Source organism: Staurois parvus, unplaced genomic scaffold, assembly GCF_062004578.1.
Source record: "Staurois parvus isolate SC_StPar_1 unplaced genomic scaffold, SC_StPar_1.0 ptg000217l, whole genome shotgun sequence".
Classification (NCBI taxonomy): domain Eukaryota; kingdom Metazoa; phylum Chordata; class Amphibia; order Anura; family Ranidae; genus Staurois; species Staurois parvus.
Window position 1 is genome coordinate 802,220 of NW_028318013.1, and position 22,342 is coordinate 824,561.

The 22,342-nt window shown below is 40.6% G+C and overlaps 1 protein-coding gene across 4 annotated transcripts in view; it reads right to left on the minus strand.

The window, feature by feature from the left end:
• Window positions 1-22,342, minus strand: part of MRTFB (myocardin related transcription factor B) — a 261,703-nt gene that overhangs the window by 20,092 nt on the left and 219,269 nt on the right. For all 4 annotated transcript variants that reach the window (XM_089679049.1, XM_089679047.1, XM_089679048.1 and 1 more), the window contains 5 exons: window positions 18,114-19,097; window positions 14,312-14,455; window positions 10,179-10,337; window positions 6,284-6,391; window positions 1,245-1,305 (listed from right to left, as the gene is read on the minus strand). In XM_089679049.1, coding sequence (XP_089535175.1) covers window positions 1,245-1,305; window positions 6,284-6,391; window positions 10,179-10,337; window positions 14,312-14,455; window positions 18,114-19,097 — 1,456 coding nt within the window. The remainder of the gene's footprint in view (window positions 1-1,244; window positions 1,306-6,283; window positions 6,392-10,178; window positions 10,338-14,311; window positions 14,456-18,113; window positions 19,098-22,342) is intronic.

Genomic DNA, 22,342 nt, shown 5'->3' on the forward strand with positions numbered 1-22,342 from the left:
AGTCCTGCAATCGGGCGTGGGAGGAGGAGACCAGGGAGCTATAGAGTATAAGGTCCTGTGAGGAGCGGAGGGCACGGGTAGGGTAGTATTTGGGGATCAGGTCAGTTATGTAGTTTGGGGCGGCGTTGTGAATGGCTTTGTAGGTCAGGGTTAGCAGTCTGAATTTGATGCGTTGGGCAATTGGGAGCCAGTGAAGGGATTGGCAGAGGGGGGAGGCAGATGTGGAGCGGTTGGTGAGGTGGATGAGTCTAGCTGCTGAGTTTAGGATCGACTGGAGTGGGGATAGCGTTCGTTTAGGTAGGCCAGTGAGAAGGGAATTGCAATAGTACAGGCGTGAGATGATACGTGGAGTGTACGAGTTGTTTGGTGGTGTCTGGGGTGAGGAATCTTGGAGATGTTGCGGAGGTGGAGCCTGCAAGATCTAGATAGCAGTTGGATGTGGGGTAGGAAGGAGAGGTGGGAGTCCAGGATGACACTCAGGACTTTGCGTGTGGGGTGGGAGAGATGGTGGCGTTGTTAGTAGGGGGGGGGGGGGGGGGGGGAGACCAGGAGCTCGGTTTTGGATAGGTTAAGTTTGAGGAAATGGAGCGACATCCAGTCTGATATGTCGTTTAGGAGGTGGGCGATGCGGGCAGAGAGTGAAGGGGTGAGGTGGGGAGTGGAGAGGTAAATTTGGGTGTCATCGGCATAGAGGTGGTAATTGAAGCCATGGGAGTGAATAAGTTTGCCAAGGGAGGAGGTATAGATGGAGAAGAGGAGGGGTCCGAGGACAGAGCCTTGGGGGACTCCGACAGAGAGGGGGAGGGAGGGGGAGGTGGTAGGTGAACAATTGAACCCAAAGGTATGGGACATCAGTGAGTAACACTATAATAAATGTTCCCTTCATTGGGAAGAGTGCATTGGAGAATACGTGTTGGGTTTTGTGGCTCAAGTCATGCACTGAAAGGAAGGACTACAGTAGAAAAACAGGCCAAAAAGAGCTTTGGCCACACTTCGCTTTAAATAAACCACAAACAATGTTCTAAGCATTTATGGCAACTAATCAGAAACTGTTTTTCCTATAACTGAATAAAGAAATCTCATGCCTGCACCACTTACTCTGGAAAATAATAATTTACATCTTTTTACTGAGTTACTTTCCAAAACAATCTAATGTAGACATAGTCAGCAAAGTTAATAAACGATAAAAAGCAAACTGTGATGGGAAAGTAACCAAGATGACATTATAGTACAAGATATCTTACCTCCACTTTTAATGAGAATATCAAACAGGTCATCCATCTGCTGGCTGTGTGCATTCATTACCTAGATGATGTAAAACACATTCCATGAATTTCCAATACCTTGTTATTTGACTTAAGTGCTAAAAATAGGCTATTCTTGTATTCAGTGGTGTTTAATAAGGTTGAATAAAAACTACTGGAAGCGTTATGATTTCCAAAGAAATATGTAAATTGTCCATGGCTCCCATTTACTTAAATGTTAGGTTAGGTACTCATGGAATGAAGGTATCCATTTATCCCTGAGCCATTTTGCAGTGTGGCAGTAGCATTTTGTGAGATGGCTGTTCTATGGCTTACTTCATAAGATGTGCTTACTATCAGGAAGCAATAATGCATTCTACCATATATTCTTCTATGGCCAGAAACTCAACCTAATGCAACTAAGGGTTAAGGATTGGGGCATGCCCTGGCATACCAAATCAGTAGATTAAACTATCCTAGGAGAAGAGACTGACGTAGATGGCTGCTGATCAATTCTGAGGGGAAAATGTCCAGTAGTACAGGATCTCTAAGGGCCCATTCACAGCATTTGCATTGGGATGCTCCAAAATGCAAAAGACAGTGTAATTTGCCTGTTTTCCTATGCTTTTAGGTCATATCACTGTTTTGCAGTGGTGTGTATGTAAAAAAAAAAAAAGTACGGCATGCAGGATTTGTTTTCAGTGCAGGAAGATGCAGCAAAAACTACCACATTCCAAGACAGCTGTGTGAACAGAACTTGTTACATTTCAATAAAAAAGTTATTTTTTCTTTCTATATTTTTTTTTTTTGCAATGCACCAGGATCGCCACTTCAGTGTCCTCCTAGCACACACCAGCAGCTGGTTGTTTATCGCAGCAACTTGGGTGAATCAGTCCTAAGACAACTTAGGATATATCATTTTAGAGCACAATAGATTTTATTTTCTTAGACTTGCATTCAACCAGGACAATCCCAAGAGGCGGACATATAGCCTTACAGGGTTAAAAAGACACAGAGTAAGAACAGTTTTATAATCCTAATTTCTGTTGAGTGTAAATTATTGAAAAGAGTGCTGTGGCAAGAGAGATGAGAATATATGGTAGTGGACAGTCTAATAACAAAGAAAAGCATACATTTTTGAAATATAGGTCTAACAATTTTTATAAGGAAGCAAGTTTAAAACTGGATTTTGGTATAGATGTACTGGATTTTGGTATAGTTAATCAATAGATGTACTAAGTTTTAATTTTGCAATCAATACAGTTTCCCATAATAACCTGATACAGTTGGTATGTACAAATTATGGAAAAATATGTAAAGTGTAAAATTTTTAAAAAAATGTAGTCCCTGATGCCAAACAACCTGTAAAAGCAAATAAAATCTTGGGAGGTATAAATATAAAAAAACAGGCAATGTTATTATAGTATTGTCTCTGCATAACTTGCTTTGAGAAAAGAGCACTGGTTAGAAGAAAACCTAAAAAACCCAAGAAAAGAAAAAGTCTGCAAGGAAGAGAGATCATGTAGGTTTTAATTTTCAAAACATTTTTCAAAGTGCTCTTTGTGATATTTCGGGTAAAGGTCCGTAAAACTTTTTTTTTCAGTTTGGGATAGAGTGGAGAGGGATTAGAGCACCCTGTCATGTTTTTATTGTTGCCTGTGCCCCAGTTAGGAAGATTCACCCTATTTGTTCTGTTAATGTCATCACCAAAAGTAAAAGAAATCCCTAAATTTGGATTGTCCCCAGAACAGTAACAGGAGAAATCTTCCAGTGGGGACACTAGTTCTGGTGACAACCAGGGATTTACTCACTTTTGAGGAACTTTTACCCTGTGTTATTCCATTTTATTACACATAACTTAATTTCTGAACTTATTTGTTTTATCTCAATGGAGAAAAATATCATGCTGGATATCTATATGGACTGGGTAATGTGTTAGGAACGTGAGAATGCCCCATCGTTTGATGGAAATTAAAATTATCAACCTACAGAGGACTGAATTCAAAGACACCCTGAAAATCAAAGTTAAAAAATTATGCAGCAGGCAACTCCATTTTGCTGAAATTTCATTGCAGCAACTCAAAATGGTACTCAGTAGTTTGTATGACCCCCACATGCCTGATAACATCGTGGCATGCTCCTAATGATGTATCCTGGGGTATCTCCTCCCAGATCTGGACCAGGGCATCACTGAGCTCCTGGACAGTCTAAGGTACAACCTGGCAGCATCGGATGGACTGAAACAGGATATCCCAGAGTTGTACTGGATTTACGTCAGGCGAGCGTGGGGCCCATTCAATGGCATCAATTCCTTCATCCTCCAGGAACTGCCTGCATACTCTCGCCACATGAGGCCGAGCATTGTCATTCACTAAGAGGAACCCAGGACCCACTGCACCAGTGTAGGGTCTGACAATGGGTCCAAGGAATTCATCCCAATACCTAATGGCAGTCAGGGTGCCATCGTCTAGCCTGTAGAGGTCTGTACGTCCCTCCATGGACATGCCTCCCCAGGCCATCACTGACCCACCACCAAAACGGTCTTGCTGAACGATGTTACTGGCAGCATAACATTCTCCACGGCTTCTCCAGACCATTTCACGTCTGTCAAATGTGCTCTCATCTGTGAAAAGAACAGGGCGCCAGTGGCGGGCCTGCCAATTCTGGTGTTCAATGGCAAATGCCAATCAAGCTCTATAGTGCTGGGCAGTGAGCACAGGGCCCACTAGAGGACGTTGGGCCCTTAGGGAACCCTCATGAAGTCCGTTTCTGATTGTTTGGTCAGAGACATTCACACCAGTGGCCTGCTAGATGCCATTTTATAGGGCTCTGGCAGTGCTCATCCTGTTCCACCTTGCACAAAGTAGCAGATACCGGTCCTGCTGATGGGTTAAGGACCTTCTACGGCCCTGTCCAGCTCTCCTAGAGTAACTACCTGTCTCCTTGAATCTCCTCCATGCTCTTGAGATTGTGCTGGGAGACACAGCACACCTTCTGGCAATGACACATATTGATGTGCCACCCTGGAGGAGCTGGACTGCCTGTGCAACCTTTGTAGGGTCCTCATGCTACTAAGTAGTGACACTGACCCTAGCCAAATGCAAAACTATGAAAAAAACTGTCATAAAAGAAGAGTAGGGAAAACAAATGTCAGTGGCCTCCACCTGTAAAGCCATTCCCGTTTTAGGGGTCAACTCAATGTTGCCCATCTAGTGCACCTGTTGCAAATTTCATTAACACCAAAGCAGATGAAACTGAAACCCAACCCCCTCTGCTGCTTAACTGACCAGATCAATATCTGCTATACTCTGATTAAAAAGTGTTCCATTAATTTTTTTGAGCAGAGTGTGTGTGTATATATATATATATATATATATATATATATATATATATATAATTATTATTGGAAGAGAGTGAAGTTAAGAGATCGTGGCATGTGATCTTCACCCTACTAAATCGGAGTGAAAAGGGACCTGAATGGATAGAGGGGCTGTGAGCAGGAAAGTAGCTGAGAAGGCTCGGTTATATCCTGGGCCTTGTGACTGCTTCTTCCAGGAGTTGTTTTCTCTGGAGTATTGGCAACATTGTTGCCCTAAACAGGAGCATCTTGAAAAAAATCTGTAGGCAAGTTCATATAATACCATCTGCTGACTGTATTGAGTATTTTTTATTCTACATGTAACTCCGACCTAAACAGTTTAACATGTGTTTAAATACCAATATGTGTTGGGTGTTGTCCTGTATCTGTAAAAAACAAGACACTTTCAGGGAAGTTTTATTAATTTCCGTTTGGTCCTGCATAGTTGTTGAAATCATTCAATGGTTTCCAGTGCTGTCTAGCAGATGTTTCTAATACCTGAGTTGTGACTCACAGGAACAAGTAATCCTTTCTAAAATGACACTGTGTTTTAGAGTATCTGCCCTGAAAATGCATCTGTGTTTATATATGTGAGCCAGGATATAAGAACATAAGAAGTCAGGAAGGCATGAAGAAAAGATTGACATTTATCTTCTGTTAGTCTAGCATACTTGAATGTAAACTGCAAGAACTGAAAACTAAATCTGAGCAGAAATAAAAGCCTGCCACCCAGTGTAAGGAACAAAAAGGTGGCTTAAAGGCTAAGCTCACCTTTTGCAAAAAAAGAACTTTATTAGGCTAGGATCACACTTTTCTGCTGGGCTGCATTGTGTTAATGCGTATTGTGCATTGAGTTAAAGCAGCCTTTTACCACAATGTCCAAAAAAACAGACATGCACTACTTTTGGCAACACAGGGCACTATCGTGCGTTAATGTGCACTACAAGGCATGCGCATTGGGAGCTGTATAGCTTTAGTGCCCTGGGCCCCAAGCAAAATTAATGGTACACAAACGTGCGCACTACTGAAAACACACCTCAACAGAATATTGTGTCCCCCTTAATGGTGCTTGGGGGCAATTAGGTAATGGGTTGGTGGGCTAAAAATAAACACATTTTTCGAAGTGCTAAATCCTCTTTTTTTGACCACATGATTAAAATAATCTGAAGCTGACATCCAGATCACCAAATAAATGTTATCAAGAAATATTGAAAAAAGTAATTCTAAACATTATGTGATACATTGAAGATCACCATTGCTAGAAAACCAAGGGAACTATCCAGAAAAAACAGCAAGACAATTTCAACAGTCAGAAAGAATCAGGCCTACGTAAGCAATTGCAAAAGCATACATGTCAGATTTTTGGATTTTAACATAGCATTTTAATTATACATTAAACCTATAACTTCAGAAAAGAAGCTGCTCTCGTTACAGTAAGGCTAGACATTCATCATAATTAAACAAATCTTTCAACATAATGAAACTGGATAAAAAAAAATGAAATTTAAGACATAAAATGTGGTCAAAAGTAACAGCTGCCCAGCATTGTTCTGTAATTTCCAAAGTATTTTACTGGGACCAATCAAATATTTCCTTATTTCCTTTAAGAGGAAACAAGAGAATTCGAGAAAGCTTGATCTAAAACCTCCCTGTAATTGCAGATTTTTGGTAAGCTACGTGCCTGTTTTATGGCCTCTTCATAGCGCGGAGGGTCTTTTGATTTAGCACTGGAGTTGTTGAACAAAGAATGCCGAACAATGTACTGCTGCGATGGGGAAGTGGAATTGGACTGCAGAAAGAAAACAAATAATAATGTTAATAAAAAGATAAAGGACTCAACAATCTGAGGGACTTACAAGCGTTAATCTGCATTCTGGAAGCTCTTCCTCTGACTTTAGAAGGATATTATTTTCATGCACTATGTTAGTACGACAGCCTCTTCATATAAAATTGTGTTGGAACATGGAACTCACTTTTGTGCTTAGATGTTCTTATAAAATTAGTGACCTCTCAGTTTGGGCAAGTTCTGAAACCAAAAGTCAGAAGCAGACATCCTCGTCACCTACGCAAACATGTTTGCTTCATTTTAGTGGTATCTAAATTTGGAATGTTTAAATATGAAAATGTAGACACTGCCTAGCAGCGTAGATTGCTGTCCACTCCATCTATCCTCCCAAACATTTCTAACATGCCATCGATATGAATGGTGGCCATCCCAGTCAGTAGGTAGGTAGGTGCAGGGTGGTGTAAGCCAGTTACTAATGTTTTAGGAAATGTTAAAATTTGCATATTTGGGCACACTTTAGGCTGCATTCACACCGGAGCAGAGTGATTTTCAGGCGTTTTTATTGAGAGTTTTTGAGCTTTTTAAAAGTGTACAAGTGTACAAACGTTTTAGAGCTTAAGGCATTTTTGTTTAGACAATACAAAGCACTAGGGAAGGAGATTAGGGGTGGAGAGCTGCTGTTTGAGCAGAAAATGTGCAACAAAATGGTCGTAAAACTCTCATGATGAACATTCTCAGGCATTTCCACTGAGGTCTATGGGGCAAAAACACCTGTAATCTGCCAAAAATGATGGCTGTCTGTGACAGCCGGCATCCAGCACTAAGCCCAGGAGCATGAAGAATCATCTCCTAGGCTTCTAATCTTTCCATACAGCCCTCCATTGGAGCACTTGTAGCAGACTAAAGAAAAACACAAATTATCTGCACTTTATTTACACTGAAAGTGCAGTGACATCTCAAGTGGTAAAATCCCGTCAAGATTTCTATATGGGGACAGTGATGCTGACCCAAATAGCTAAAAACGAACTTAAAGAACACAAAATGATTAACATTTCACAAAATATATAGCAAAATGTGTAAACAAGGTAATCCTGCTTAACTGGAATGAATCTCCTAATGGATCTAATAATACATTACATTTTGCAAACAGATTACTGCATTTGCAAACTGTGATTTTACTTTGTGCACTTTACAATAAGCCAGTATTTTTTTAAAATTGATTTACAACCCCAATTCCAAAAAAGTTGGGGCGCTATGTAAAATCTATATAAAAAAAATGCAATGATTTGAAAATCTCATAAACCCATATTTTACAATAGAAAATAGAAAACATTTCAATGTTTAAACTGAGAAAATGTACCATTTTAAGAAAAATTAAGATACATTTTAAACTTAAACAGCAACATGTCTCAAAAACGTTGGGACAGGGCAACAAAAAAGCTGGCTAAGTGGTACTAACAGGGGAGAGCAAGAACAACATTTCACAACTAATTAGATTAATTGGCAACAGGTCAGTAACATGATTGGTTATAAAAAGAGCATCTTAGATTGTCAAAGTGTCTCAAGTAGAGATGGGCAGAGTTTCGCTAATCTCTGAAAAGCAGCATCTAAAAACAATCAAACAATTTCAGAATAATGTTCCTCAACAAAAACGCTAAAGTGCAAAGACTGTAAATATATTATCTACAGTACATAATCTAAAAAGATTCAAATCTAAAGAAATCTGTGTGTGCAAGGGACAAGGCCGAAATGCAATATTGAATGTCCATGATCTTTGGGCCCTCAGACAGCACTGCATTAAAAACAGACATGATTCGGTGATGGACATCACTGCATGGTCTCAGGAATACTTACAAATATCACTGTCTACATTTCAAGGTAAAGCTCGATCATGCAAAGAAGAAATCTTATCTGAAAATGATCCAGAAATGCTACTGACTTCTCCAGTGCAAAGGTAATTTAAAATGGTCTGTTGCAGACTGGAAAACTGTTCTGTGGACAGATCAAATTCCAACATTCTTTTTGACAACCGTGGGCGCCAAGAAGAGAAAGACCTTCCAGCTTGTTATCAGCACTCAGTTCAGATCAGTATCAATTCAAAAGCCTGGATCTCTGATAGTATGGCAGTGCATATGGAATGGCGAGTTTGCACATCTGCAAAGGCACCATTAATACTGAAGATACGTCCAGGTTTTAGAGCAGCATATGCTCCCCATCCAGGACAATGCTAAACTGCATACTGTATCTATGACAACAGCATGGCTTCATAGTGGAGTCTGGGTGCTTAACTGGCCTGCCTGCAGTTTAAACCTTTTACCAATTGAAATTATTTGGCGCATCCTGAAATGAATATGATAAAGGCAGCCCAGGACTGTTGAGCATTTAGAAACCTGTATCAGGCAAGAACGGGACAATTCTCTCCCAAAACTGCAGCAACTGGTCTCCTCAGTTCCCAGATGTCAGAGTGTTAAAAGAAAAGGGGATTCTACACCGTGATAAACATGGCCCTGCCCCAACTTTTTTGAGACATGTTCCTGCCATCAATTTTCAAAATTTTCTCAGGTTAAACATCTCATATGGTTTCTATTCTCGATTGTGAATAAAATATGGGTTATAAGATATGCAAATCATTGTATTCTGTTTTTATGGAGATTTTACACAGTGTCACAACTTTTTTGGAATTGTGGTTGTAATATTCATGCATAAGTCATTCAGTGTTTAAACAGAGATAGTTTGAAAGCTTATGCAAGGAAACGCTTACCAAGATATACAACCTAAATTACATTCCAGAAAGCTCTCAGAATAGTGTCTTAACAATCCTTGCCAGCACTGAACTCAGGAAATATTTAAAGTTAAAGTGTCAAAAAAGAAATACCAAAAGCACACTGGATTGCACAGATTACAAACTTTAAAGTGAAAATTATAAAGCTTACAAAAACTCTAACATGATCCAGGTATTGAGCCAAACAGCATGCAGCTCAATACCCCATATAATGAAAGCCTTTAAAGTGGAAATAAACTCCTTTTTGCATATTTTACCTACAAGAAAGCCTTTAAGAAGGCTTACCACTTGTAGGTACTGTAAAGAAGTCTTAAACGTGCACAGTTTAGGAGATATTTACTCTAGAAGCGCCGGTGATTACACCGGCACAGACACACTGCACTCTCAATGGACAGCGTGCCATCCATTGAGAGAGCCGTGCCCTGGCTGAAACTCCCTTCGCACATGCTCTGGAGTGACAGCATCACGGCTCGGCCAATCAGATGGCCACAGCTCGCAAACCCGGAAGGAAGACCGGGTGAAGATGGAAGCCTTGGGGTGCCGTGACAGTGCTTCACTGGGGGGATTCGTTTTCAGGAAAGTCATTCATAATGTGATGCATACTAGCACATTATGCTCTTAGCTTGCAGGGAGAAGATTTTTTAGAATTTTTTTTGCAGTTCACTACTGCTTTAATTCTACAATATGCCAGTAATAAAAGAGCAAAAACATATATGGACCAATTCTCCCACCAACTGTAACATGCTCCATGCTCACAGGAAAACCAGCACAAAGATCACTAATTGAGAGCCTGAATGAACACCTCTGGTGATTGCATACTGTTGCCCAGAGGACACTACCACTAACATTTTTCGGGGTTCTACCCCTTCTTTCAAGTCCTATGACTCTGAAAAAAGGACAGAGCCGTGCCCCCCACCAAATAAAATATACATATGATCCAGCCTTCACAACCTTGTAAAAGCATCTCTGTTCTCAGACACAAGTATAATTTATCAGAGAATGTCTGACCTCTTGAACTGTTGATGGACCATTTTGCACAGGAGCAGCCTGCTGTGTTCTTGTTTGCTGGGATGTAGTTGACCCGCTGGTATTAAATGATGGTGGAACTGTGGTGACTGGATTTTGCGGATATGAAAATATATTGTTTGATGTTGTCGGAGCACAAACCTACAAAAAAATAAAATCCAGATACTTGTGGACAAAGTACAAAATGAATCACATACAAAAAAGGTGTTCAATATCCAAAATCTGCCAATATGATTAGTTTTGCAAGGAGCCCAAAGTTCCTCACTGCTGTGCAAGGTTATCATAATACACAATCTATGTTATGCACAGGTTACAGAGATGTGATCTGTTTCATCAAAGCACTACACTTGCAGTTGCTTCTTACCATGTCTAGGACCTAGATATGTGACAGAAAAACACTTACCCGGGTTTTATTTTCTTGAGCTTTCTGCAAAGAAGTAGAGATGTGGTTCCTTTTACTTAGAACTTCACTCTTTCGCCCCTTTCACACCAGCGATCTGATCAGGTCTGCCTGATTGGAAAGGGGATGTATCCCTATGGACCGGCGGGTGTAAACGGACTTGTGTTCATTCACACTTACCTACCTTCAATCTGGTCCACTTAAAGGATAAGTTTTGGTCCACTTAAAGGATAAGTTCACCTTTTAGACAAAAATAGTAAATGCACATTTTTTTGCAGGTAAAAAGGAAAAAAAAAAAAAAAAAGTGTACCTTTATTATTTTTGTCTGCAGGAGCCTGGAAAGCATTGCACCCACGATCAGTAGATTGAGGATGCCACGCAGGTCTCCTGAAGACCTGTCAGAATATCTGCTTGCAGTACGGGATGTACAAGCAAGCAGATATTCTGACAGGAAGCTTCAATGAACTACCACGGTGCTCCACAGCACCATGGTAGTTCATCAAAAACTACAATCTGACAGCCACTAAGGCTGTCGGGACTTGCAGTTCACTCATTCATGGAAATTCGTGAATGAATGATGCGGCTGTGTGGGCGAAGCCCCGAACGCCCGTGCGGTTTTAAAATTTGACAGATTAGTACAGGGAGACTTCTAGAGAAAAAGAAATAAAAGAAAAAAAAAAAAGGGAAGGAAAGGGATCTGTCCTCCTCCATCTAGGTGGATCAGGTCAGAGGTCAGTCGGGTATAAATGGACAGCCAGTCCATAGAGCAGACACGGACCTGTCATCTACTTGCTTTGCTCAGCAAGGGATCAACAGACAGATTTCCTGCTAAGCAAATCACTGGCCGGGATCAGCTGATTGGCGGCCGCGAATGGTGCGCGGGTAGGGCACGTGCGGCCCCTACCCATTGATGCAAAATCATGTATATATACACATGATTTTGCGCACCCCTGCCGCCCTGTAGCAATAGATCTGCTATAGGGAAGCCAGGAAGCGGTTAAACCTTTCTCTGATACTATCCTATTTTTAAAACTTAAACTGACCATTACACACAGAGCAGTTTGCTTCAACAGTAGTCTATCGGCTACACAACAGAAATCTGTACTCTGATGTGAACTAATTTAGAATAACCAGCACAAACAATACTATAGCTGACGCCATATAGGCTACTCTAACCGTGCAGCACAGCGATCAGTGGTGCGCTGTGTTCCTCGGGCACAGCGGATCACTGATCAACGGAAAGAGCCGAAGATGTTGGCTCGGTCATGTGATCAGCTCTGTCCAATCACAGCTGATCACATGTAAATAGGGAAATGCCGGTTATCGGCATTTCTCTCCTCATGAGCTCGTGAGGAGTGGAGAGCCGGTAATAGGCATCCCCTTTAGAGGGGACATCTACACTGATCATCAGGGCACTGATGGGCACCATCAGTGTCACCTGTCAGTCTCCATCAGTGCCACATCAATGCCATATATCAGTGCCTACCAGTGCCACCAGTCAGTACCACCTATCACTGCAGCCCATCGGCACTCATCACTGCAGCCCATCGGCACTCATCACTGCAGCCCATCGGCACTCATCACTGCAGCCCATCGGCACTCATCACTGCAGCCCATCGGCACTCATCACTGCAGCCCATCGGCACTCATCACTGCAGCCCATCGGCACTCATCACTGCAGCCCATCGGCACTCATCACTGCAGCCCATCGGCACTCATCACTGCAGCCCATCGGCACTCATCACTGCAGCCCATCGGCACTCATCACTGCAGCCCATCGGCACTCATCACTGCAGCCCATCGGCACTCATCACTGCAGCCCATCGGCACTCATCACTGCAGCCCATCGGCACTCATCACTGCAGCCCATCGGCACTCATCACTGCAGCCCATCGGCACTCATCACTGCAGCCCATCGGCACTCATCACTGCAGCCCATCGGCACTCATCACTGCAGCCCATCGGTACCCATCACTGCTGCCTCATTAGCGCACATCAGTGAAGGAGAAAAATCACTTATTTACAAAATTTTAGAACAAAAACTAAGAAAAAACTTTTTTTTCCCCAAAAAATTTTCAGTTGTTTTTGGTTTGTTTAGCAAAAAAAATAAAAAACCTACAGGTGATTAAAATACCACCAAAAGAAAGCTCTGTCTCAAAAAAATATATGGGTACAGTGTTGCATGACTGCGCAATTGTCATTCAAAGTGTGGCAGCACTGAAAGCTGGAAATTGGCCTGGGCGAGAAGGGGGTAAAAGTGCCCTGTATGGAAGTGATTAAGCACCCATAATCTGACATTTTGTTAGTTTACTGGCAAATTGAACCAAGGGGCCTTTCACACTGATGCAATTCTCCTGTGTTTTTACCTTGCAGGAAAAAACATGTTTCCCTTTAAACCCTATGGGACTCTTCACACCACTGTGCTGCGTTTTGAAGTTCTGCATGCTGCATCTTTGGTGTGGTTTTCAACACCGCACCAAAAATGCAGCTCTCCATTGAAATGAATGAAAAATACAGCAAAAATGCACATGATATGTTTTTGAGTCACGTCCATTTTTCACAGGCACAGGTAACCAGAAAATACTCTGGAAATGCATCTAAAATGCAGCAAAATTTTGGCAAAAACATAGGCATTTTTACCACTATTTTGCTACAGAGCAGTATGAAAGTAGTTTTACTGTGGGTTCTGCCTTTGTTTGGACGACCAGCTAGTTTGTACATCAGACCTGGATATCAAAGAGATAACATTATCTGTGTGCTGTAGCCACCACACTATATACAACAATGATCTAACATTCTTACAAATAACTTGTCATCAGGTTTTGTGAAATAATGAACACTTGCCTAGATTTGTACAGACATGCAGATAATCCACTAATAATCCATAACATCCCAGCATCTATAATAACTACATATTGGCCAGTTTTATAAATCATTGTTGTACAGCTCCGTGTGTTATGCAACGCTAATTCTTTATAAAGTTTCAATGAATCCCCTCCCCGCTATAGAGTTCAGAAGGCGAGATATGCATTGCAAAACACTGTCTCCCCCTACTGGTTATTGGAAATAAGGCAGCTTTCGTAATAGATTAGATACAACATGAATACTTTGCATAAAAGCATATCTTCATCTAAAGAGAAGCAGATCCCATACATTTCCAATCATTCATCCTTTATATAAATTATTAAATCAAGTAGCCATTGACTGATCCAAATTAATTCTTGGGATGCTGTATTTTATGCTACTTTAGCAGAAATACTTTGGATATTAGTAAGTACAGAATTAGTGCATCAGTGGATGAAGAGAGACAAACAATATACCCAGCGCTGCATAAGCCACTATATTTAAAGCCAAACTGCTAAAACTTTTTTTTTAACTCTAGATATACTGGAGAAGGGATAGAACATCGGTCTGTGCTCTTGTTGAGATTTTCCCTCACATTCTATTTAACAGCTATCAAAAAAAGAAGGGAGTAAAAAAGTAAAACCATTAAAGGGTAAGTTCACCCTTTGTGACATGTTACACCCATATTCAGGTATTCAAAAAATAAGTGCACATTTTTCACCTGCAAAAAGATGTGCATTTATAATTATCTTTTAAAGAGGTGAACTTATCCTTTAAAACCCATCAGAGGTTCTAACCCTTTCCCTCTCCCCCCACCTCCATTTTCCCCAGAGTGTATTCCATTCATTCTCACATTTGTTGGATCACGCACCTTTCTTGTTTGCTGGTTCTTGTTCAGAGCATGTGTTGAGAACTTGTCTTGAGCTGCAGGTGGTTTCTGAGATGAAGGTGCTTGGACCAACGCTGCAGCAGTTGTAGTAAGAACTGGAGGCTGAGCTGTGCTTGCTGGTTGTGGCTGGGCCCAAAACAAAAACATTTTTTTTTTTAAACTCAGACAGCTTGAAACCAATTGTTTTTTTTTTCATATAAAAGAACATAGGTCATTATATATATATATATATAAAAACACATGCATCATCTATTTCGCCAAACACAAACATAGGGCACCTCATCATATCTTGTTGATTATATTATAATGGGTTTGTTATATTTTCCTGGAACATGGGATTTTCTTTTTAAGAAACCTAATGAGAACACAAACCAGAACAAAATCAAAAAATATCCTAAGCTTAATGCAACTAACTTGTTTATACAACACAGCAGTTGGCTTTTCACTTCCACATATACTCCATATTACATTGTCAGGAAATTGGATAACTGCACAAAATACACGACTTATGCATTTTTGGTGTGCTCTCAGAAAAATGCACCAAAAATTCCCAATCTAATAGAAGCATATGGGAGAGTGCGGGCAACCCACATGAAAACAGCAGGGTAAGAATAAGAATCACCAGCACTTTTCTCCTCTATCATTTGCACCTGTTAAAGGAAGATCTTCAATGAAGGGAATATATAAATCAGCTGGAAATGAGTCAAGGAATAAACCAGAGCACCTACTGTGAAGGCTAGAGAATCCCTTGTCTTGTTATTGAACCTGGAGGCCAGGATAACAATCCGGTTTGCCCCACTTTTGATGGGGATTTGGAAAATCTCTGGGTGTACAAACCACTCCCCCAGGTCTAGGCATTGATAGCTTAGAAACCCCCCCCCCCCTCCCCTGCTAACTCTCCATTTCCAGAACGTGAACTGGAATGTACGATTCTGCCCATAAAAGAGTATTAGACTCACTTTCCCTCCATACTCACAGGCTTCTGGTTCCCCTGTGATGATTTATGTAGGCCACTGCTGTGGCATTGTCCACCTGCACTCATATTGGGTGACCCTGTGGAAAGGAGGTTCAATGTTGTAGAGACAGTCTGAATGTTCTCAAGTAGCTGTGACTGCTGTGGGGACAATACCCTGAATAGTTACCGAGCTGCAAACTCTGCCTCAGCCTGTAAGGCTCACATCTGTGGTCATATCTTAAGACGGAATGACTTTCTCCATTCCAGTGCAGAATTGGAAATCCACCATGTCAGGGAAGTCTTTGACTGACTGGACAAAAGCACTGGGTGATCCAAGGATAGGATTTGTTTGCTTACATCTTGAGGATGTTAGATTAAAAGGGTCTGAAGTGAAACTAGGCAAAGGGAACTGCCTTGAGGGATGTCACCATGAGACCAAGAACCCTTATGCTGAAGCGAATTGAGGAGTGTCATTCTGACCTGGAGGTCAGAGAGCTGGACCTCAGGGAGACAATCTTCTTCTAAAGGGGGAATATATTCTGACCTGGGCTGTGCCCAAGATTAGACCAGGTACTCCAGACAATAATAAGACTAGACACACTTTGAAAAGTTGATTACCCAGTCAAAGGTTTGAAGGAACTGGATGGTTCTTTGGACATTGGCAGACAAGATTCTGGCGAAGGTGTCCTTTAGCAAGAAGTCATCCAGGTAACCTGTGACATGAATACCCAGGTTTCACAGAGGAGACAAGCACTTTTGTGAACACTTGGGGTGCAGAGGAGAGCACAAATGGAAGTGCCACAAATTGTTGGTCTCCCACAGCAAAACGCAGAAAGCATTGAAAAAAGGGAATAGATAGGGAAGATAAACATAAAGATAAACATATTGTATGGCTACTGATGCAAGAAATTCCCCTTCCCACTTTGAGGAAAGCAATGACAGATTTTGCAGATTTCATCTGGAATTTTTTTAACTTGAAGAAGAAAATATGGTTAGTGATTTTAAGTCCATTGTTGGGGGTAGATACCCCCATTTGGCTTAGGGACTGTAAATAGTTTTGAATAGAAACTTTAAAACCGGTCTTCTGAAGGAACTGATACAACCACTCCTTTTGCCTGAAGCTGGTTCAAGGCAGTCACCAAATCTGCCTTCCTTTGATCTGAAGCTGGCAGATTTAAAAGCAAAAAGCGAGGAGGGGTATAGATAGAATCTATAAATTCATTCTTTGAAATGACAGATTGGACCCAGTGGTTCATGATGTCTCAGATCCAGACTGAGGGAAACGCCAACAGATGCCGCCCCCCCCAGCTCCTCAAGAGGAGTGGGAGCGCCCCTTAATTTGGAGGAAGGCTTCTGAGAAGGCTTAGTGGGCTTAAGAGGAAAGGAAGTGTAAAGCCGTGGATTTGAGGTTGACATCTGAGAAGAACAAGAAGATCCCTTTAGGTAGAGAGAGAAGCCGTAGGAAGTTTAGGCTACCACTGTGGTGTAGGAGTACCTTACCTCCAGCAACTTTATTGGTGAATTTGTCAAGGGATTCCCCAAAGAGGCGTTCACCAAAGGACAAGCGTGGAAAATAATTCTTACAAGCACGTTCAGCAAACCAATCAACGGAATTCTTAAAAAAGGAAACATCCTAAATGGGAACTCTAAGGGGTTTATTGAGAACTGAAAAGGCAGGGTCCACTACTGGAGCAGACCATTCTTTTTTAAAATTCTTTTTCATAGGATAAATATCAGCAGAAAACTTTTTTTTGGGAATAGCAAAGCTTCATACATTGCTCAATCAATCTGGGCATATGTTGGCATGTCTTTTGACAGGCAGGGGTAAACAAACATGGTGGTGATCGTCGCTGAACCGGAAATGACATCACCATGCTTCCAGTGCTTCTTGACCTTTAACTTATAGATCAACGTTTGGAGGTGAGCGTGTATGCCGGATGATAGTGGACACAGCGGTATACCAAGGGGAAAATTCACTTTGAACCTTTTCATGAATATCACTGTGGACTGTCACTTTATATTTTACTAATTATCTTTTGATTTATCGCTTTGCACATCCACTTTTGGTTCATTTCACTTACATGTAAGTTACACCACATTGTGATTTTGATATAGTTATATATTTTTTTTTCTCACAAGGCTTGTACTAGATGGTCAGCCGGTTGTTTATTAGTTGAATTTTCCACTGTACACCTGTGAATTAGGCTCTGTTGGGTTTTTATCAACTATTCGCTTTGGGGAATTGTTTTTGGTATGTAATATATTAGTATATGAACTAATGTGTAGGTGGGTGGTTCATTTATTTATTCACTTATTTATTGATTGTTTTGCAATTTATTTAGGTTTAGACATACAGGGCAGTGCTATTTATTGTTTTAACTAAAATGATGGGGTTTTTTCCATACAAGAATACAAAGTTTGGAGTCACATGAAAGCTAACCTCAGAATTGTATTGTTTTGAGCTGAGCCATTCCACCGCAGTTATCTATGATTTAGCTAGAGCGCAACAGAGAACAAAAAAAAGATAGCCAATTGTGCTTCCTATAAATGTGCATATAGAATACCAATGCTACTGATCCTAAAAAAAAAAAAAAAAGCTTAAAACTGTAATGCCAGAACTTAAACAATTATATGCTTCAATGATGTTTCAACTTCTACTTGTTTTTATGCTATTATGTTATAGATACTAGAACAGAGATCAATACTATGCGATAACCCCAGGGACAAAGTAATGATCTGCATGACACTGCTCTCTGATCTTGAATACAGATTAAAAAAAAAAATTATAGTGTATTAGTGCTATAAAGCTCCAAAGGAAAAATTACACACCTGAACTACTGAGAGTTGCATTGCATTCGTAGTTTTGATAGAAACAGGAAGTAAAATCTGAGCGGTTGGAGTGGTTAGGAGTGCTTGAGACTGAGCTACCACAGCTTGTGGTGGCCTTTGAGAAGTCACATAGAATTGCTGGATAATATTCTGATGTTCAGGATTGGGAACTTCATGTTTGATGACAACAGCGTTGTTGGCAATAATACTCTGACCACCAGTAGTTACTGTGGACTGTCCTATCAAATGGCCACTTAAAATAGCCGGAGTAGAATTCTGGCAGTCAGACATAGAGTTCTCCTCCTTAATATTAGCAGTGAAGTGCTTCTGATCCACGTTTACCAAGATGTTAGAACATGGCTGTTGTTGGCCACGTTTCTCTACTTCAAGCTGCATCTTCAAAACTTCAACAAGCTTCTGCTCCTGTTCCAACTTCCTCTTAAGTTCCTCAATTTGTTTCTCTTTTTCTTGAAGCTTGCGGTCTTTTTCTGCAGCATCTAAGTCCATGCTTATAGTGCTAACACTGGTAGCCCCTATGCTATCCTCATTAATACCAACTTTAATAGGCGAAGCATTCATAAACTGAGAAGGCGACATCATGGTCATAATCTCAGCAAAAGTGTCTGTCATGTTAGTGTCTTCGGTGCTGAAGTTGGATTGTTCAGAAGGGGTGGGAGACATGGGTAATGGGGAGTTCATGGCATCCAAAGATGCCTGGGTGTTTCCATTTGTAGATGAAGCAATCTCTATATTCATGTTTTGAGAAGAACTACTAAAAGCTGCCGCAGTAAATGTTGTAGCATCCTCTATGGCACCACTACCCGTAGAAGCGCTGGCTGCTGTGGTGGCGACTGTTGCGGAAGTGTTTGCAGCTACACCATTATTATTTAAATCCTGGTATGGCTTCAGACGTTCAATAAGATCTGTTTTTGTGCCAGATACTGGCAGGCCTCTAATCTTCAATTCCATTTTGAGTTCGGCAACCTGAAAAAAAACAAAAGTAAAGTGATAAATATGAGTTGTATACAAATGCTTTGCATTCCCATGCAAATTCATCATTTAGCTAATAAAAAGGAAATTATGGATACTGGTTACATTTCAAACTTAAAAGGAGGATATGTGGTAGCAACAGCTACATGCCCCTGGTGTTATATTTTATATGCCCCCGCTTGGTATTTTGTACACTACATTATTAGACTCTTTCACACCAATGTAAATGCATAAATGAGAAGCTAAGCCAGGATTGAAATTAGAAGTCAATGACTAGGTTCAAACATGGAATGCTACCAAACCATGCTCACAAACGTTTTTGTTATAGAAACAAAACTACAAAGTAATACTTCAATAGTATATGGAACTAAGTCACACATGGACCCCTACACTGCTTTTGTGGCTGCTTGAGCCAGCTGCCTTTGTTCAAATTGATAAACATGTTCCCTGGTGCAGTGGTTATTACATAGAACATATAATATACAGTTGTGTTCAAAATAATAGCAGTGTGTTGAAAAAAGTGAATAAAGCTCAAAATCCTTCTAATAGCTTTTATTTCCATACACACAAATGCATTGGGAACACTACACATTCTATTCCAAATCAAAACATGAAGAAAAATATATCAAATTTGTGTTGTTCCTCTAAAAAAAATTGAAGAAAAGTGAATATTAGACGGTTCAAAAAAATAGCAGTTTGTATTCTTCTTTACAAACTCAAACATTCACTATATAAACTGAAAAATGTTTGGAGATTTTGCTTTCCTTTGAATCACTTAATTAATATTTAGTTGTATAAGCACTGTTTCTGAGAACTGCTGTACATCTGTGTTGCATGGAGTCAACCACCTTCTGGCATCTGTGAACAGGTATTCCAGCCCAGGATGATTGGACTACATTCCACAGTTCTTCTCTATTTCTTGGTTTTGCCTCAGAAACTGCATTTTTGATGTCACCCACAAGTTTTCTATTGGATTAAGATCCAGGGACTGGGCTGGCCACTCCATAACGTCAATCTTGTTGGTCTGGAACCAAGATGTTGCACGTTTACTGGTGTGTTTGGGGTCGTTGTCTTGTTGGAACACCCATTTCAAGGGCATTTCCTCTTCAGCATAAGGCAGCATGACCTCTTCAAGTATTCTGATGTATTTAAACTGATCCATGATCCCTGGTATGTGATAAATAGGCCCAACACCGTAGTATGAGAAACATCCCCATATCATGATGCTTGCGCAACCATGCTTCACTGTCTTCACAGTGTACTGTGGCTTGAATTCAGTGTTTGGGGGTCGTCTGACAAACTGTCTCCAGCCACCAGACCCAAAAAAAACCAATCTTACTTTCATCAGTCCACAAAATGTTGCGCCATTTCTCTTTAGGCCAGTCAATGTGCTCTTTGGCAAATTGTAACCTCTTCAGCATGTCTTTTTTTCAACAGTGGGACTTTGCGGAGGCTTCTTGCAGATAGCTTGGCTTCACATAGGCATCTTCTATTTGTAACAGTACTCACAGGTAACTTTAGACTTTCTTTGATCTTCCTGGAGCTGATTGCTGGCTGAGCCCTTGCCATTTTGGCTATTCTTCTATCCATTCGAATAGTAGTTTTTCGCTTTCTTCCACGTCTTTAAGGTTTTGGTTGCCATTTTAAAGCATTTACGATCATTTTAGCTGAGCAGCCTATCATTTTCTGCACTTCTTTATATGTTTTCCCCTCTCCAATCAACTTTTTTAATCAAGGTACGCTGTTCTTCTGAACAATGTCTGGAACAACCCATTTTCCTCAGAATTTCAGAGAGAAATGCGCTGTAACCAGCATGTACAACATTTGCTGCCTTCCTTCCTTAAATAAGGGCAATAATTGCCACCTGTTTTTCAAAGAATGAATGACCTCACTAATAGAACTCCACACTGCTATTATTTTGAACATGCCCCTTTCAATTAGTGATTCAATTACACAGAATCAGCAGCATGCATGTCATGACTGTTGGGTCTGTTGGATTTCTATTACTCTACTACACCTGCTAGTAACTTATTTGCCATGTAGAAATATCATTTCTACCGAAAACAGTAATTGATCAGGTTAGTGATGTCTGACTGCTATTATTTTGAACACAACTGTACTACCATATGCTGTTCGAACATTCAAATACAGAAAAGTCATTATTAGGAACTGCTCAATACGAAACTCAGTAATGCTGGTCATACATGATTCATTTTTGTCGTTCATCCAGGTGATAAAACAGGAAAAAAAAAAAAAAAATTAACCAATTGCCCATCCACACATTTGACGTGGATGGGGGAATCATTTTTGGCTGCACTATTCTGCTGGCAGGGAGCATTCCCCGCCAATAGAATACAATGATAAGTGTAGCCAATGGCAATGATCGTTTAGCTGTACACCAATTGATTGATACACCAACTTGACAGATAGATCGACTTGTGTACAAAGCACATACATGGACCAAAATACAGCCGTTATCTGCTGAATTGGCCGAATTTTGATTCATGTATGGTCGGCTTTTTACCAGCAGACTTAGCTGACTTTTTGAAATATTGCTTATATCACCAATAGACAGTACTTTCTTCCTCACTCACACGTTCACCTCTCTTTCTTCCTTTCCTATTAACCAATATAATCAAATTGCTAATAAATAAATAAATTAAATCTCAGATGTACCTAGAAACAAAGCTTACAGAAAGTATTGTAAACTACTATTCTGGCTATTTTATGCATTACACTATAATTACTAAAAGATAATCAATTTAATAAAAGATGGGCAACAGCATTTTGCAAAAATCCAGCATAGTACATAGAAAAATGTTTAACTGTTGGGACACTGGACATAGTAAAAACACCACAAAAAAAACTTCATCAAAGTATGCAAGGTGGTGAATTCAGTACTACTCTTTTATATCGCTACATACCTCAATAGGGAATGTCTAAAAAAAGTTTCAAAAAAGGTCTGGCATTGCTGGGTATCTACACCTGCTATAAACGCTTAAATATTTATAGCAGCTGTTTAGAGTAAGTTAGAGGAAGTTCGGACCCCCTCCTTCCCCTGCAGCCATCTGGGACAGTTCACAGATCTTAAGAGACTGCGGGACCATTTCACAAAGTGCAGAGAGCTTTGCGCATGTGCAGTATGAGACTGGCTGTGAAGCCAAAAGGCTTCACTGCTGGTTTCTCTTACTGAAGATGTCGGCACCTGCACCCAAAGTCAAATGAAGAATCGGCTCGGG